Source organism: Lactuca serriola, chromosome 8 (genome assembly GCF_051521515.1).
Source record: "Lactuca serriola cultivar US96UC23 chromosome 8, Lser_US96UC23_V15, whole genome shotgun sequence".
Classification (NCBI taxonomy): Eukaryota; Viridiplantae; Streptophyta; class Magnoliopsida; order Asterales; family Asteraceae; genus Lactuca; species Lactuca serriola.
This window is the reverse complement of record NC_136415.1, coordinates 38,030,912-38,049,504: the sequence shown is the minus strand read 5'-3', so window position 1 is coordinate 38,049,504 and position 18,593 is coordinate 38,030,912. Positions and strand designations below refer to the sequence as shown.

Here is an 18,593-nt window from a genome sequence, read left to right as displayed (position 1 = left end):
TTTTGCATTTTAGGCCCGTTTTTAATTATTTTAACGCGGGATTTTCACCCAAAACTTTATTTTAACATATAAGGCCCCATATTTATTAATTAATCACGTTTTTGGGGATAAACCTAATCCAAGAAGAGTGGGTGAAGTACAAAAGGTGGAGTGTTGAATTTCCTTTAGATTATAACACAAGCAACCACCCCCACACCCACTCCATGACCAACCACATTCCTTCCACCATACCTAGGTCATGTCAATGTACTTTCTCATCATTTCCAGACATTTCCCACATTCTTAGAGCTGTAACATCCACCCTCTCTCCTCACATTTCATTCATTCTCTCATTTTCCACCAAGAATCACCCTCCAAACTCTCTCATCTTTCTCTCTCAATTTCGAGAACTTCAAGGAATACTCCAAGGCTTTTTTCCTTCATTTGGTAAGTATCATCATCTTTCTTATGATTATTACACATCCTTCTACTCAAAATCATAGAAATCTTACACAAACATCGTCACCTTCATGTTAAGTTCTCGATTCTTCAAGGCATCCTCCAAGTGTTCCTGAGTTGAACACTTCTCTCCTTCAACATCCATCCACTAAAATCACATAAGGTGAGTTCATACCCGTATCTTTTCATGTTTTCTTAAGTTTCAAGGGGGGGGGGGATACAAGTTAAACGCCAAGAACACAACTAAACTTTTCCAACAACTTTCATCAGGAAAGTTTAACTCCATTCACGGACTGTTTTGGTCAACTTATACATTTTAGTTTTCAAAACTGTATTAGATGCAAATAGTTCAGGTTTACACATTTAAAATGACTACGTGCACATCTCCATACGATGTTTCTACGATTTATGGTGATTTTTACAAACCAGCCTATCATTTCAAGAACAAATCCGGACCAGTCTGTGAATATGGACATTTTAACACAAGTTAAAGACTTCCAAAAATCATAATAAAAATTATGGACAAACTACACACATTTTATAAACTCTCAGAATTTACGGATTTAGTTTTAGACTTCGTATGATTTCTCTAAAACAGTGCAGAAAGGTTAAAAACTAGTTAACAGCTTATAACTTTCATAACACTTTGTATTATGTTGAGCAAAGTGTATAGCAATAAGTACTAAGTATTGAATGTGTGTTTCTTGTTAGTTTATCATCATAAACTGAAATTTAGTCATTCATGATAAGATTCTTCATTCATTTAGAACACATATAATAAGCTATAATAAGCATAGTTTATGGATTCATAGCACTAATGTATTTTCATAAAAGAGTTCTTTTACATTACAAACGTTTTGGATAAACTATAATAGGTATAGTTTATGTATCATTTACATTTCAAACTTATTTCCCAAAGGTTTTCACTTCAGTTCACGTAAATCTGTTAATGAATAAATTTGTGAGTCATTCCCTTTGTGTTACCTTCATGGTAACAAAGTCAAAAGTCCTGTAAATTGTAACCAGAGTCTCTTGTAAGGAGAGTGTGATAGTTATGTATAGATCTATATTGGGTCTGACAAGCCCACACCTGAGTTGCTTGCTACAACTAGACCGGCAGGTCTGAGGTGACAATTGTCATTTAACGTGTGACGCCTGAAGAACGTCGTATTACGAGGTCGTCTGAGTCTTAGCATGGTTATAATAGCTCACGTGTGGTATTAACAAATCATAAGATTTACGGGTTCTACTTTTAAATTAGCGAGTTATGTCGATTTAACTCACAGGAGTTACTTTAAGTATGGAAAAATACTTGTATACATTTATATCAAAAAGGGTTTTATGCCGATTTAAAATCACTTTTATATCTTTAGGTATGGAAAATACTTGTTTACTTTCGGTTCTGGGATTTAGGACTACCTAAATCTTATAAGGAAAATATTGGATTTTCTTTGGAAACACATTTCTGTTAAAACTACATTCATCTAGAATTGTTAGGCTTCGACTATAATTGCTAAGTGTATATGTTAGAGTTATATAAGAATCTATTCATAATCGACTTAGAATTGGTTTCTTCCTGTTCCTTGTTTGGTTGTGGACCTAGGGCAGACCCATTATATTCGACAGTTTATTTAATTTAAATCTTATATAACTTATATACACTGGGTGATTGTTGAAGGAATCTACGGGTCTTTCTAGGGTTCATTATCGCATAACATAGAAGCATTCATTTCACACTTAATAAAGAAAATATTGGATTTTCTGGAAACATACTTTGTCGCTTTTACAAGGAAAACGATTTCTTTCTCAAACAAAACTCTTATGAACTCACCAACTTAATTGTTGACACTTTTTCAAAACTACTTGTATTCTCAGGAAATCAGTGAAACCGGAAAACCAACAGCATTTTGAGGATGGGACGATAAATCGTCAAATAGTTCATTTTGTCATCATAATGTAATTGATTTTGAAACATGTAAACTTACTATGATGTAACTTTTTCAATTATATTTATGATGGTTGTATTTGCTTTGAGCACTATTATACTCGTTGTTGTGATACTATACATGAAGTCCTTCACCCCCGGACGTTTCCGCCATCCTTGGTTTGGGGGTGTGATAGATGAAGTGACTAGTATGGATACATGTTGGTCTTTGCATGGTTATATGGTGTATAAAATGGAGTTGGCACTCCAAAGTCTACCCCCCCCCCCCTTTTAATCGCTTTTTTTTAAACACGGGTCGATATTGTTGGGCCAAGAAGAAAGGGTAGAGTAGATTGGGCCCATTACTTTAGCCAGGATACTTGGATCCTAAACATAAAATTTTCCGGCCCATTGGGCTCTTGAAAGCATTCACGACCCAATTAGCATAAAAGAATGGGCTTATGGCTCACTAATGGTTAATTGGATTTGTTATGGCCCAATAAGGCCCATTAGGGTTAGAATGAATCATTCTAGACCCAAATGGCCCAAAATGTTTTGATTTATGAATTTGGTCCAATTAGGATACAATTAGGGTTTCTAAGCCTCATAAGATTGAATTGGGTGCTTATTGGTCCATTAGGCCTAATAAGGAACTCCTAGTCCAATGTAGACTCAAACCGGAATTCTTAGGGTTTTCAGACTCTTTGATGAACATTATTGGTGAATTTATATGAGCATTGAGTGAGATCTACTTTGAGTATAAGATTTACAATAGTTGAATGGTTACATAGGAATAGGATTTCCTAGCTAAAATGCTAGTTGTGACATGGTTGGACTTCCAACTCTTGAAATGATTCTTGAATGGGATCTTCAACGGGGCCTTCATCGGAAGAATCGGTTGCTCGTCGAGTAGGCAGCGTGATTGGGATTGAAAGTTAGTTTGCGGTTGGGTTGAGAAAAGAATTGAGTTTCTTGAACCGTTTCAAACGGAGCAAGATCCACAATCAGACGAGTTGTTGGTTAAGATTGGTTGAGGTAAAATTCCATTGGTTTAGGGTAATTTGTATGTTTGGTTTCTAATTTATTTTTTAACTCGAAAGGTCCCTACTGTTTGTTTTTGTTACACGGTTGGTCCCTGTCTTACCTAAAAAGGCTATTTTTCTCTTGATTTTTTTTTAAATTTATTTAAATAAACACCCCCAACCCCACCCCTCATCTTACCTTACCTACCCCAACATTTTTCTTTATTTAAATAATAGTCTTTTTAGGTAAGACAGAGACCAAGCACGTCACAAAAACAAACAGTAGAGACCAAGCGTGTAACCAAAACAAATAGTAGGGACCTTCCGAATTAAAAAAAATAAGTTAGGGACCAAACGCGCAAATTACCCAAAACCATGAGGACCATTTGGATAATTTACTCTTTTATATAGCAATACAGGGAAAGACGCTCCAACCAATCAAAAGTCTCCAATCTTTTCTCTTTCCTTGCGCCAAGCACATAATGAGCACTCAATAGCAAGCCCCCTAGCGAGCGCTAGGGGGTGGTGTTCTCTTCTTCTTGACGAGCTTGATGATTCCTTAGCGATCGGCTACTCCGTATAGCCTAATGGTGGATACCAGGTTTAAAAAGTGGGACACATGCCCCCACCGACTAAAATCTTTTACATATAAATATTTTACGTTATTTTAAATTTTACTTTAAAACCTATGTTTTTGAAAAAATTTAAATAACACCAACAAAAAAATAAAATAATGGAATCACAACGGTGTGTGACCTACGACCTACCTACATCATATTCCCCCATACCCACCTACTTCTTATGCAATGGAACTATGCAGTTGGCTCATGTGGATGCTTAATAGAATGTAAAGCCTCAAAACAAAACAAAAGAAATACGATTTCCTCACGTTTGCTTGTTTAAATTTTAAAATAAGACCACACGGTATGAGTCCAAACGAGATGAAACGCCGGTGACGTGGCGCAGCTCGATGGCGTCGTAACGGGGGGAACACCCCCCCCCCCCCCCGGGAATTCGTTGCTTCTCGTCATTCATTTCTCGTGGCCACGGAAACGAGATGAAATGGCCAAAAATTGAGTCGTAAACTTAGACCGTTTGAAAACGGTCAAATTCACAGCAATTTTTTTTTACCTTTTTACCTAAAAGACGAAGTTCGCGAAAATGGAATGAAAAAATGAGCTTATTGGGGGGCGGTGCTCGATAAGTTTCACGCTATTTTAAAGACAAATTTGTATCGCAACAATGACATGTTAAGCAGCAAATGGGGTCAAATAACTAAGCGGTGCAGCAAATTTAACGGTATCTACAACCGGCTAGAGGCGCAACAACAAAGCGGAACCAACGACTTCGATTTGTTCAAAGCTGCTACGGAACAATATCTGGTTGAAATGGGTCATGTTTTTGACTTTGAAAAATCATGGGAGTTGTTACGAGCGGACCAAAGTGGAATAAAACGCCTACATCGTCGGAGGTTCAATCCAAAAGGTTTTGCAATTCTAGCTCAGTCGACGTGTTGGACGCACGGACTCACATCGACCTTAACGCCGATGACGATGAAATTCCGGATGATATCCAAGAGATATCCCCTCCACGACAACCACCCGGACGCGACAAAGCAAGGCGTGCTGCAAGACATGCGGAGGAGGTGGAGACGAGAGCAAAAGAGGCGGCGGAAATGAGAGCGAAATTCGACGAGCACAATTTATTAATAAAAGAAAAAAAATGAGTTCAAACGTCGTCATTTGGAGTTCATGGAAAGGCAGGCACGAGAGAAGCAGGAGCAGAAAGATAGAGAATTAATGACACAACAATTGTCAATTCTTCGGACTAGCAAAGAAGGTTTGGCGCCTGCTGATCTAGCGGTGCTACAAACGATGAAGGAACAAATTAGAAAAAAATATTTGGGTTAATTAGGATTGGTGTGTGATTTTAGTAGTAATTTGAATGGTATTTCAGTTATTAATTTAGGTTTAAAATTATGTTTTTTTAATTGTAATCGAAATTTTAGATTTTAAATATTATGTCTTTTTTTTGTTTTTAAAATTATATGTTTTATAAAAAATATATTAGTTATTAAAAAAACGCAAAAAGAAAAAAAAAACAAAAACCAAAAAAAAAGTAAAAAAAAAACGAAATAGTAAAAAAAAATACAAAAACAAAAATATTTATTTTCAAAAAGTTGGTGTTGCATCTTGTTGCTCATTTCCCCACTTGGTGTTATAGCACCATTTGCTTATGTGGCAAGTGAGATGGCACAACTTGGTGTTGCACCTTCTTGCCCACACCTAATGCTCTAACAAACGAACAATATCTTAGTTCTCGCACAAACCTAGGAGGTTATGGTTGAGTAGTGTGGTCCAGCTAACTACATTATGTAGGGTCGACTACTATACAATTAAAAGTGAAGGACCGTGACCAAGTTTTTATGGAAACGACAAATATATTAACAAGCACCACGAATTAGTAAGAAACTAATACGGGCAAAAAGAAACAAAGTACAATACATAACCAACTAGAAGGGGGATACAGACCAAGTTGACCATTTTAAATCACCTATATTACCTCTATGTTTAACCCAAGAGAATGACCAAGTTGAAGTCGACACTTTCAATGTTTCATATTAACGAGGGGAAATGACTTATTAGGGTAATTAACTGTTGCCCTTGTACTCAATTGGTCACTTTCCTTTTTTTTTTTTTTGTATCTCATTTACCATTGAACTTGTTGTAGGTGTTCACAGAAACCATTGAAACCGGCTATTGAAGGTTTCCGACAATTTCTTATCTCCGGCGACTCTCCAGTTGTCTTCTCCAGCGAGCCTCCGACAAAAATGAGATTTTTGACGGATCCTTGGGTCCCGGTTTGATGACTTATAGCAGCAACAAGCAGCAAGAGGTGGTAATGGTGGTTTTCCGGCGGCAAAAGGGAGGTAGCAGGTGGGTTCCGGTGATGGCAGGAGGAGGTGGCAGGTGGCTTGCTGCCTGCGTCCCTTCTTCCTTTTTCTGGCAGCAAATCGACAAGAGGGAGAGAGGGGAGGGTGGAGAAAGCTAAGCAGCAACACCAGCGGTGGATGCCGCTTGGATGGTAGTCGAGAAAAGTCTATCGAAAAAACTCGTTTTTGCCGGAGGCTCGCCAGAGAAGACGACCGGAAATTCGCCGGAGATAAGAAATTGCTGGAAACCTTCAATAGTCGGTTTCAATGATTTCTGTGAACACCTATAACAAGTTCAATGTTAAATGAGATTAAAAAAAAATAATTAATTAAATACAAGGACATTTTCATTTCCCATGTTAACAAAGAGTGGGACATTTAATACAAAGTTGTGGGACATTTAATACAAGTAGTAAACTTTAGGACAATTCTTGTAATTTACTGTACTATTTTTTCAACGCTCAGGATGACGTACGTCTATCACTTCTATATAAGTTGGTGTCTACTTGCTCGACCTAATCGCAGAGGTACTTTCAGATCCGCCGATTTTCACCTCATGGCATTCAATCCAGATTGACACCGTCACTTTGCAGCCGGCGAGATGAGTGTAGCCGTTACGTACATGAGTTCCAGCGGTGACCTGAATACCAGAAGGCAAGAACGCCGGATTAACATTCTCAGTGCTTCAAATCGCAGCTCCAAATCACGACCAGCTCTATCATCTGCAGATCTACTTCATGGTAATTTGTTCCAACAAATCTTTTCTCTATGTACCACTTTTAACAATATCTGTTTGAATATCTATCTTTATATTTGTGCAAAATTTGGTGAATCAAATTGCGAGTGACTTACAACAGTATTCCCCTTTTTAGCCTCTGTAGATGGAAGTGCAAAAAGGGATCTCTTTTTAGCATCTGTAGATGGAAGTGCAAAAATGTCTGAGATTATTGGAAGGCAATACAACATCGTACAGGATATGTTTGCTATATTTGGCAAACATGACATAGTGAACTTTCTTTATCTATATGATTTTTCTCGAATATCAGACACTGATTCTTGGATTAGTCAGATTCAAGTTTGGGTTCTCTTGAAATGCGTTAAATTATTCTTCTCGGTGAGTATCATTCATTCATTTTTATCTAATATGAATTAAGTCGACAAATGATATATGGAAGCTGTTTAGATTGATGTGAAATCTGTGTTTTTTACATACTTTGTCTATTCATAAACATAATGTTTTTTTTTCTCCTAAACAAACAATGCATCTGAAAACATTATCTTTATAGTGTTCCTTTAAGGTTTTTCATACATATTTGTATCTAATGTTTAACATCTCCTTTATAGGAAGCATAGATGATGGTATAAGTTGATGAAAGATTATATGGTGGTTGCGACACTCATAGTCTTTGTAGCATTTTAAGTGGATCAAAGATTCTATGGTACATTCCAGGTGGATACAATCAAAACAATGAGGGTATCTTTCCTAGCAATGGGTATAGCGGATGTGATCTCTTAATGCTATTCATCAACTTTATTCTTGGAGAAGTTTTCATCACCATATGTCAAAATAGTTAAGACTATGGTGACTAAGAATGTCTATTCACGATATTCGAAGAATGATGCCACTCTATATGTTAGCTTTTTTCAAAACATGACATGGTGAGGTATCTCTACGATATATCTTATTGTTTTGAATAGATGAATTTTGTATTTGACCAAATCAAATATATTGGTTCTCTTGAAATGCGTTGAAATTGACTTTGTTTGTAAGAATATAAGTGTTTGTAAGAATATAAAACCAAGATTGTTACAATTCCTTTTTTTAGTGATAGTGTATGATTTATATCTTTTTATCCTTTTTAGTAAATGTTACATGCTATAGTTGATTAATATTATCTGTATCTGATATACCTTCTAGATAACATTCTGTTTTGGAGAGGTGTATGAACTCTCCTCTCCTAACGATGTTTACTCATGCATTTCTCTTTGATAATGATAATAAATATAAAAACTACTTACTTAGATACTTATTTTCAAATCGATAAATTTATATTTATTTTTATAAACTACTACTTATGCATAGGCCAAGGCAGGAACGGCTCTATATTATTGCATTCCTTCTCAATCAACCTTTCTATTCCTTGGGCAATTTCTTGTAGTTACCATTATGTTATCGATATGAAAACTTGAAATATTGACTTATAGTTTCATCCAACCTTTGGAATCTATTGATTATAATCATATTTTTTACTGATGTGCAAGTGTATTAACAAATCAACTTGCCAACTAGTATGTTTTAGCTATTGTTATATCCCTTTATTCGTTCAAGAATATCACAAAGTTTCTTAAATGCATATCTATACATTTTTATGTTAACCACCTTTTTAAAATCACTTTTGTAAACATCATCGTCATATTATCATGTCTAATATGATAACTCATAGATATTTAATGTGTTATATTGTAGCTTTTGTGATTGATTCATGACAAAACCACACATCATCCACCGTGTCATGGCATACATCGGATAAAATGTTGCTACAATGGATGTAGTAACAACTTGTCTATTTCGGGTTATCCGTTGTAACAACGTAATCTTGAAGCCACGTGTACACAAAGATTTACCAATTATACAAACCAAATAGGGTTTTATACACACGAAATCCAACACATCCATATCCATATGGTGAGAACAATTATTACACTGTTATATATCTAAATTTCATAAAATTGTATGGATTCAAGAAAAAGTATTCGCACTCTAATTGTGACTCTATTAACAATTCAATTCACGTATGTACCATAGGGATACTATTTTGAAAGATAAAGAATCCCTATTTCCTAAAACTCGATATAAATCGTTCAAAATTTTCTTGATTCCAGACATTATAGCACATTTAAAAACAAGGTGCTTGCTATTATTAAGAGAATTTAAATCGATTTAATGGAAGAAGTTTCATGGTCTATTGATTTAAGTCGATGAGAAAGAAAACTGTTCAAGGGTATGATGACTGCTACGATCAATGAAAGTAAATTAAATTAATATTTTAATCGATGACTACCAATATGTTAGAAGTTTGTTCTTTGGAAATACAGCATGTGTATAAGCCCTTATGTTAATACCTAAATAAAATGGATAATACTCGAGTTAAAGAGATTGGGTTTGAATTGTGGTTTTGTAATTTCCGATTCTAACTAAAACGATTCTTAGGAGACTACTAAAACACATGCCTCAATCTCTATAAAATCCGAGTTTATAATTTCCGATTCTAAGTATGTTTTCTTGTTTTGTATAAGATTTTGTTTGTTGATTCAGTAATATAAATTTCGTTTGTTTCTGTATTTTTAATACTTATTGCTTTTATACTTCTCACAACAAAAACTTGTTTAGCTACCAAATTCGCAGGAGTAGAACCAAATCGATGCTTTCTCCTTCAAAATCACACAAGGTTGAACCACAAACTTCATTAGAAATAAACAACATTTTAAATCAACCTAAGATAAATCATAGATCATAGATAGAAACAATATCTATGGTTACATATATCAAAATCATTCTTATAAACACAAACTAAACCTTTTAAGGAGTTACAACTAATTAATTCATTCCCTTCGATTGAGCCCATGAAAAAATCGATGCTTTCTCCTTCGTGAATGTCGATTTGAAGCCCTTGTCATGATATATGCCATAAAATGCACCTATCGACCAAAAATCCAAAACTATCAAACAAACTCTAGAATAATACAACATTTTTATGATTTTGAAACTCACGTATGCAACAAAATTTAATTTGATTTTTCGAAGAAATTCAAAATTTTACATAAATGGTTGATTAGATAACTTGGAAGAAGATTATGTAGAGATTCAAGAGCACCTGAGAGTGATTACGTATGCCATGATCTTGAAGAATTCCATCATCATTAAGAAGCTTTTCATTGTGATATGAGAGGCAGAAATTTCGCCACACATGCTTCCTAATAACACAAAAATCAATTTTCTCATAACAAAATCAAGAAAGAAATAGATCAAAACAAAGATTAGGGAAAAAACCAAGAAATGTGACGATGACCCATCTTTGACTGCTCCATTTCGTTGACTTTTTTCTCAACAGCAAGTTTCAAATCCTTGACTTTTGCCGAATTCATCACTGCAACATCTAATCAACCAACAATGGTTAATGATTAATGATTAATGATGAGGTAAGATGAAAATAGGAAGATGAGAAATTCGCATAATTGTATACCAAAAGATGTGTTGTCCATTTTAATTACAGAAACACGCATTGCACTACCGAGTTCCAAGCTGATTAGGGTATCAACATCTGATAAAGTTGGATTTTTTGGTACGTCTGCAAGAACAGGATCATCAAGGAGTGCAGCTAGTGTTGAATTTAGTTTTGCCTTCTTGACATTGTTGTTGTTGTACTCTAGAACCACATTGTCATCCTCGATGCTACTTGATGTTGGTTCAGTCATGTCTGTATTTATCTGGAAGGTATACAAGAAACTCAGTGAGGCAATACATCAAACACCTTATGTGCAAGAAACCAAATTGAGAATTCAATCATTTTAAGTTACAGATTTAGAACTTGATAGCGATAAGGGAAATTTCATACAGAAGAAGATACCAGCATCCTTTAGGGTCAATTACAAAAAAAGGTTGCGATTTTAAGTAGAATTACATGATTCCGAAGTTCATTCTCGTAAAAACGCACCTTTGATCCTAGGGTTTTCACCAACAGCTATAATGATGCAGAAATCCTAAATTCCTTTTGCGCCTTCATTTGTTATCCAAAAATCTTGAAATAAGGAAAGGGGGTGTTTGTGAAGGGCTTATCGAGCTTATTTTTTATAAGTTTATTTTTTTATAGCTTATTTTTCATGAGATAGGTTTATTTTTTAGTGTAACTCATAATAATAAGTTGGAAAATAAATAAGAAAAGATGGTCTTATAAAAAATAAGCTCGAAAAATAAGTCCTTAAGGTTTTAAGGTGTGGGATGCGGTTTGGAACCGCACTGCGTCCACGTGGACCGCGAACACCGCCCCCAGGATGCGGTTTCGTGTGGCTAGAGAAGACCGCACATTTTGATTGGTTGTTCCACTTTGACTGTTGAAACGGTCCTTTGCGTCCAAATTAATTTTTTTTTTCTTTTTCCCTTTCTTTCCTATATATATATATATATATATATATATATATATATATATATATATATATATATATATATATATATATATATATATATATATATATATATCCAATTCGTTTGTTTTTAACCACAATATAACATTTTTTCTTTCTCAAAATTTTAAAAAAAAAAAATCATCACTCTCTCAAAAATGTCATCTTCTGAAGAATTTCAGACAATTTTTTATACCGCTATTGCGTGTGCTCAACGGGGTTCAAAACATTAACTTTAATTTGGATCCACCGGATGACCCCGAAGACGAGTTCTCGGAAAACGACTTTATGTAGTTTGCTTTAGTTATTTTATTTGTGTTTTTTAAGTTTCTAGAATTATTTAAATGTCATGTGTGTGGTTTTCGGTTTTTTTTTTTTTTTTTTTTTTTTTTTTTTTTTTTGTAGTGCAATGTAATGTTTTTTTTTTTATTTTCAAGTAATGAAAAATTATGTTTTTTTTTATTAAAATAGAAGTTTTATTAAATTAAAATAGTTAAAAAAAAGTTTTATTAAATTAAAATAGTTAAAAAAGAAAGAAAGAAATTGAAGTGTGGCACCACTCCCTTGGTGTGGCAAGAAACCACACTTATGTGGTAAAAAATGACATGACGCTTATGTGGCGGGGGAGGGAGTGCGGTTTCGATGGCACCACACCCTCCAGCCTAATAAGCTTAACCAAACACCCCTAAGTTTACAATTGAAATTTAACATATACGAGCATTAAAGCCAAATTGTATCTATTAACTATCAACGTCAGGGGAAAAACCTTTGACTTCAAGCAAATTAGCTAATAACTTTTTTCTTAAACATCGGCTCAAACCATATATTAGCATACAGGTCCATATATTTATTGGGTTCGTAAGAATCATCCATAAACTAGTCAACTTGCCACAAACACAATTCATAATCACGAAATCAGATTTCATAATCACTTTTTAAAAATCAAAATGGGAATTTAGCAAAACGTCGGTACTTGTTGGAACTTAGGACTCTAGAAAATGGTCACAACCAAGCAACTGAACTTCAACCCTCTTTTGTTGTCACAATTAGCATTTTTAGCTATTCTCACATAAACATCATCCATTGTAGAAGCCTATACTCTAAGTGAATACTATACTCTATTCTCATTCATTTATATCTCATATGTTCAAATAAGGGTTGGAAACCCTAGAAATCCCGAATCAAGTTCATTATGGACTGAGATTCTCTTATTGGGTCTAATTGACCAATAAATCTCCAACTTCACCATCTTGGACCTAGAAACCCTAATTGGGCTCTAAATAGACCACATTCATAAAACTTTAGCATTTTAGGCCATATGGGCCTAAAATAATCCATCTTATCTCTAATGAGCCTTGTTGGGCCATAAAAGATTTCATTTGCCCCAATAGGCCGAAAATTTATTTTTTTGGGCTTCATAATTTCGAGTAAGGACCAAGATAAGGCCCAAACTCCTCCATGATTACTCCATTTCGGCCCAAGTGTGTAAAAATAAATAAATATCTTAACAATGAGGACCAAACTAATCTAAACATGACACTTCATTATTGTATGGAGGATAACCAAGTCTAATACACATCATGCATCTATGTATTTCCCATGTTTCCATGCAAAAATATCTTCTTTCCCTCTTCTTCTAAATTCTCGGCCATAAGGCCTTTCCCCACCACCAATTCTCATTTCAAGCTTAGAAATACATTCCTCATTCCTCTCATACCTCCCAAAGAACCCAAGGAAAATTTCACCATTTATCCTTCCAAAAATTCGTGAACTAGGGTGTTCACCAAGATTTTTCATCAAAGATCATCATCATTGGTAAGATCTCACAAGCTAAGTTGATTTACTACATATTTAAACTTAAATCACTCCTCTTACCACCTCAAATTCGTGACCATGCTCCCTAGAACTCATCAAGATTTGAAGATCACTTCAAGAAGCTAGCTAGAGTCATAACTTACACCACCTTCTTCTTATCTTCATCAAAACCGAAATCCAAACCCCAAAGTGAGTTCATACCCCTTGTTTTCTGTTTTTATATGATTTTTGGGGGAGAATACAAGTTGCTTTGTGTAGATCTATGTGTATATGCATGTCTATGTGTGTTTTCCATGAATTATTTGGTGATTATGTGTTGATTTCTTCACTAATCTAAAAATATGTTAAGAAACTTGAAGTTTATTACTAGGATCTTCACATGAATCTTGAGAAAAGTATGTTTTACCACAAGTATTACATGTAAACATGTAGATCTGTGATTTGTATACTTGATATAGCAAAAATAAGTGTTGTGTTCAAAGATCTATAAACTAAACTCACAAAACAGCCCTTGACAGAAAACTTTTGGTCCAATCTCGGACTGTTTTGACCATCCAAATGGAAGTATTTTTCAAAACTGTTTTACATGGATAAAGTTCAGATTTATACCTTTAAAATTAATACTCTCACGTTTTCATACGATTTTTCTACAATTTTTGGCGAATTTTACAAAACTGCCTATCAGATTTGAAATAATTTCGGACCAACCTGTGAAGATGAGCAATTTAACACTTGTTAGAAGCCATTAAAAATTTTGAGAAAATTTGTGAAAAAAGTAGACAAATTTTCTAAACTTTGAGAGTTTACGGATCCAAATTTCGACTTACGATGATTTTTCTACAAATTTTCAAACAACTAGGTCGAAAAAGCTCAAAAACCAGAAAATGTGTATTTTCACAAAAATCAAGCCAATAATGTTAATTTTGACAAAAATGGGTTTTAACATGTTATTTTTACTACAAAATAGTCATCAAAACAAGTTTTGAACAAAATGGAGACTAAAGTGTTATTCTTACAAAAATTGGGCCCTAAATCCTAAATTTTTGGCTTATTGGGCCAAGAATGTCATTTTTACAAAAATTGGGCTTTAGATATCAATTATGTAAATAATCAAGCTAAAATAAACAAAACAATAACAAACGGGTTAAAAACGACATTCATATCCTTATTGGGCCTGGAAATAATATACATGTTTAGTGGGCCTTAGTGTCCTTTTACATGTATATTGAGCTCGAGATAGGTATTCATATCTTTATTGGGCCTGGAAATAATATACTTGTTTAGTGGGCCTTAGTGTCCTTTTACATGTATATTGGGCTTAGAATAGACATTCACATTCCTTTTGAGTCTGGAAATAATAGACACGTATAGTGGGCCTTAGTGGTCCACTTACATGTTTATTGGGCCTAGGAATGAGTTTTATATGCGTTATTCTTTTTATGCTATTTTAGTGGATACTATTTGCATGCTATTTGGGTCTATAAATACCTTACATGTGAAATGGGTCTTAGTTGTCCTTTCACATATATTTTGGGCCCATGTTATATAATCTCATTCCCTTTAGGTCTTGAAATGATTTACATGTTTAGTGATGCCTTAGTGGTTCACTTACATGGATCATTGGACCTAGAATGAGTTTATACATTTTTCTTCGCGTAAATTCGATTAAGGATCTAGCGAGTTTTTATCGGTTGGCACTTATTAAGTGTATGATCGTAGCCTGTAGTTATAACCAGAGTCTCTTGAAGGGAGAGCGGAGATTTGTGTATAGATCTATACAGGGATGACACCCCACACCTCAACTGTTCGCTACAGTTAGACTTACTCAGTCTAGGGTGACGAAAACCTTATACTCAAAGTCAAAACCGGCGTCCAACGACGCCAAGACATGCGAAATTGTCATTATTTAGTATGGTTATGACGGCTCGTTAGAGGAATTAACGTTATGAAGTTTACGGAAGACCTTTCTATTTAGGCAACATCGGGTTGTCTGGGAACATTCTCGTTACATGCTCTTACATTCTCTCTACATTCTATTTACCTTTTTAGTCAAATAACAATAACATACATGCATTAATACAAGATCTAACACAAACACACTAAACAGTTTTCAGAAAATATCGGATTTTCTGGTGGTTTTCAAAGTTATACAAATCATTTTCACAAACATGCTTATGAACTCACCAACATTTTTATGTTGACCGTTTTCAAAATAACTTGTATTCTCAGGAAATCGTTGAAGCAGGATGAACAAAACAAACTAATGGAAATTGTGTTATATTTTGTTTCATCATACTCTTACTATTTTGGCATGTAATATTCAAATACAATACTCGATGTAAACAATGAATGTTGTAATATTACATGTGTGATGATGGTGATGTTATGTTTCAATTATATTCACTGTAATGATATTTCAAGATGAAGTCACGCACAAGCCCCCGGACGTTTCCACCGTCTGGTTCGGGGGTGTGACATTTGTTGACTAAATAGACACATTTCATGACTACATTTACATTTCCAATCAAATGATTTATCGTATCATGGATTCTAGACAAATCTACAAATGAGTGGAATCACAAGTGCTGTGATTTTTTAGTTTACTTAACTTTAAGATCGAAATCATGGGATAAGATACATCAATATGTACAATATCATGCAGCTTTTGCAGACACATCACCATAACATACCTTAAGGTAAATGTTAATGCTGATAAATATACCTCTCATACACAGTCATATCTTTTTGCAGAGAGGTGTTAACAATTAACCCCAGTAAGCATAGCATAAACAATGTTTTAACGAAGTTACCCCTCCGAAATGCTCTTCATATACGTTATAGCCAAAGAAGGTTGCTGTCTGATAATTTTGCAACTTTAATTTCGTTTAACTTTTCGGGGAAAATGACTCAGAAGGGTAACCAACTGTTGAGTTTGTTCTCATTTGGTTTGTTTTCTCTTTTTGTACTCAATATACCATCAAACTTGTTGTTTGTGTTCTCCATAACTGTTACAACTAGCATTTTAGCTAGGAAATTCTATTCTCATGTAATCATTCAACTATTGTAAAACATATACTCTAAATAAAGATCACTTAGTGCTCATTTAAATGCACCTCTCATGTTCAACAAAGAGTCTGAAACCCTAAGAACCCTGGTTTAAGTTTATTATGGACTAGGATTTCCTTATTGGGCCTAATGGACCAATAAGCATTCAATTCAACTATATTGGGCTTGGAAACCCTATTTGGATTCTAAATGGACCCAATTCATAAATCTATAACATTTTGAACCATTTGGGCCTAGAATGATTCATTCTAACCTTAATGGGCCATAACAACTCCAATTAACCCTAACGAACCATAAAACCCATTCTATTATGCCATTTTGGGTCGTAAATACACTTAAGGGCCTAATAGGCCGAAAACCTTCCTATGGGCTTTATAATTTTGAGTGAGGACCAAGATAAGACCCAAACTCTTCCATAATTTCCCCATTTCGGCCCAAGTGTTAAAAAAAGAGAAAAGGAAGAGAACCAATGAGCATGAGACACATCACACTTGCATAATGGACTTCCATGCAAAGTAACCATTAAGTAAACTACCAATCTCATACATCTAGGTGAACATCACATTTTCTTTCCTACTCTCGCTTTATCTCTCGGCCGAGAGCTAACACACATACACACACACTCTTTCAAATCCTCTCCAAACACTCTCAAAGATCCTCCTCCTTCCTTCAAGAATCTCAAAATTTTTGCTTGTGTTTCAAGGATCTTCATCAAGTATTTTCAATCTTTGGTAAGTGTTATCAAACACAAACATCTCCTTTCATTTTAACATCAAGAACTCCTTCTTACATAGCTTTATTCCGTGATCACACTCTTAGAAACTTCATAAGCTCGAAAACTACTTCAAGGTGTTGCTAGGACCAAAAATCTCTTCACTTCATCTCTAAAAACTGAAACATCAAAGCAAAGATTTCAGTTTTCATATGATTTTTGGGGGAGAATACAAGTAAAATGTGTAGATCTATGTTTTGTATGCATGTCTTGTGTGATTTCTTAGTTTATTTTGTAAAAATGTGTTAGATCTTAACACATCTCGACATCTTAAGCAACATTGAGTAAAAATCCATGAACTAAGACAACCTGTACAACATATTATCAAATTAAAAGTGGCTATATGTTTAAGATATAAAAATTTAAAGCAAAAATCTTGTTAAGGGTCATAATTGTCAAGAAAACAAAAGATAAGGGCAAAAAGTGACATTTACGGTTTTATAAGGATCAAAAAGGTCATACTTATATAAAATGAGTTTTCATGATAACCCTACTTTTCAAAGGGCCAAAAGTGTAAATTTTAGCCTATTGGGCTTAATATTTGGGCCTCACGGTTTTGGGCCCAAATTTGCGAAAAATAAGAATTTTGGGGTTAAAAATGTCATTTGATCAAAGTTTGAGTCATAAATGTAAATAAACCAAATTTAGGGGTGAAAATAACAATTATTTCTAAATTGGGCCAAAAATGTAACTTTTATAAGAATTGGGCTGAAAGTGTCATTTTTACAAATAAGGGGCTGAAAATGTAATTTTCTGCAAAACTGGGCCAAAAATGTCAAAATATGAATTTTTGGACTGAATCCGTAAATTTCTAAACATTTGGGACGAAATTACAAACTTTTATAAATTATAGACTAAAGTGTTATTTTTATAAAAATTTGGGCCTTAATTGAAAATTTGAGGCTTATTGGCCAAGAACGTCGTTTTTACAAAAGATGACTTTTTATAATCAATTTGGTAAACCTCGAGCTAAAACAAACAACGAAATAATAACGAATGAACGAAATACATCGATAACAATTTTATTGGGCCTAATAGTCACGTTACATGGCCAATGGGCCTTAAGGGCCCATTCAAGTGTATATTGAGCCTAATATTTTCCATGACATGTTTATTGGGCCTTGCGACCCATTTACATGTTAATTTGGGCCTGAGCTATGGGTCACATGTTTGTTGGGCCTTGGTGGTCTATTTACATGCTTATTGGGCCTAAATTACCCTCTTACATGTTATTAGATCTTTGTGGATCATTTACATGCTAATTGGGCTTGGACTGAAAATCACATGCTTAGTAGGTCGTAACTATACCTTTACATAATTATTAAACTTCGTATACTTATATACATACCTTTGGATTTGAAAACCTACAACATACACGTAAACATTAAACATGGTGAAAAACATAACAAACATGAAAGGTTGAGAATCTAGTGAGACTTGTCT

The 18,593-nt window shown here is 34.4% G+C and overlaps 2 protein-coding genes across 3 annotated transcripts; one reads left to right on the top strand and one right to left on the bottom strand.

The window, feature by feature from the left end:
- The first annotated feature begins 6,836 nt into the window (after window positions 1–6,836).
- Window positions 6,837–8,169, top strand: LOC145071335 (uncharacterized). The gene is made up of 3 exons (XM_079018231.1): window positions 6,837–7,056; window positions 7,189–7,430; window positions 7,661–8,169. The coding sequence occupies exons 1-3, from the start codon at window positions 6,918–6,920 to the stop codon at window positions 7,667–7,669; spliced, it is 390 nt and encodes a 129-aa protein (XP_078874357.1). The 5' UTR covers window positions 6,837–6,917; the 3' UTR covers window positions 7,670–8,169.
- Window positions 8,170–9,799: 1,630 nt separating this feature from the next.
- LOC145068576 (Ubiquitin-like superfamily protein) lies at window positions 9,800–11,167 on the bottom strand. 2 transcript variants are annotated; one of them, XM_079015557.1, is made up of 5 exons: window positions 11,032–11,167; window positions 10,561–10,804; window positions 10,368–10,473; window positions 10,192–10,291; window positions 9,800–10,015 (listed from the first exon to the last, which is right to left on the bottom strand). In XM_079015557.1, the coding sequence occupies exons 2-5, from the start codon at window positions 10,790–10,792 to the stop codon at window positions 9,920–9,922; spliced, it is 534 nt and encodes a 177-aa protein (XP_078871683.1). In that variant the 5' UTR covers window positions 10,793–10,804; window positions 11,032–11,167; the 3' UTR covers window positions 9,800–9,919. The 2 variants fall into 2 exon arrangements, with proteins under 2 accessions (XP_078871683.1, XP_078871684.1); XM_079015558.1 differs by having other exon boundaries at window positions 10,999–11,116.
- Window positions 11,168–18,593: the final 7,426 nt, after the last annotated feature.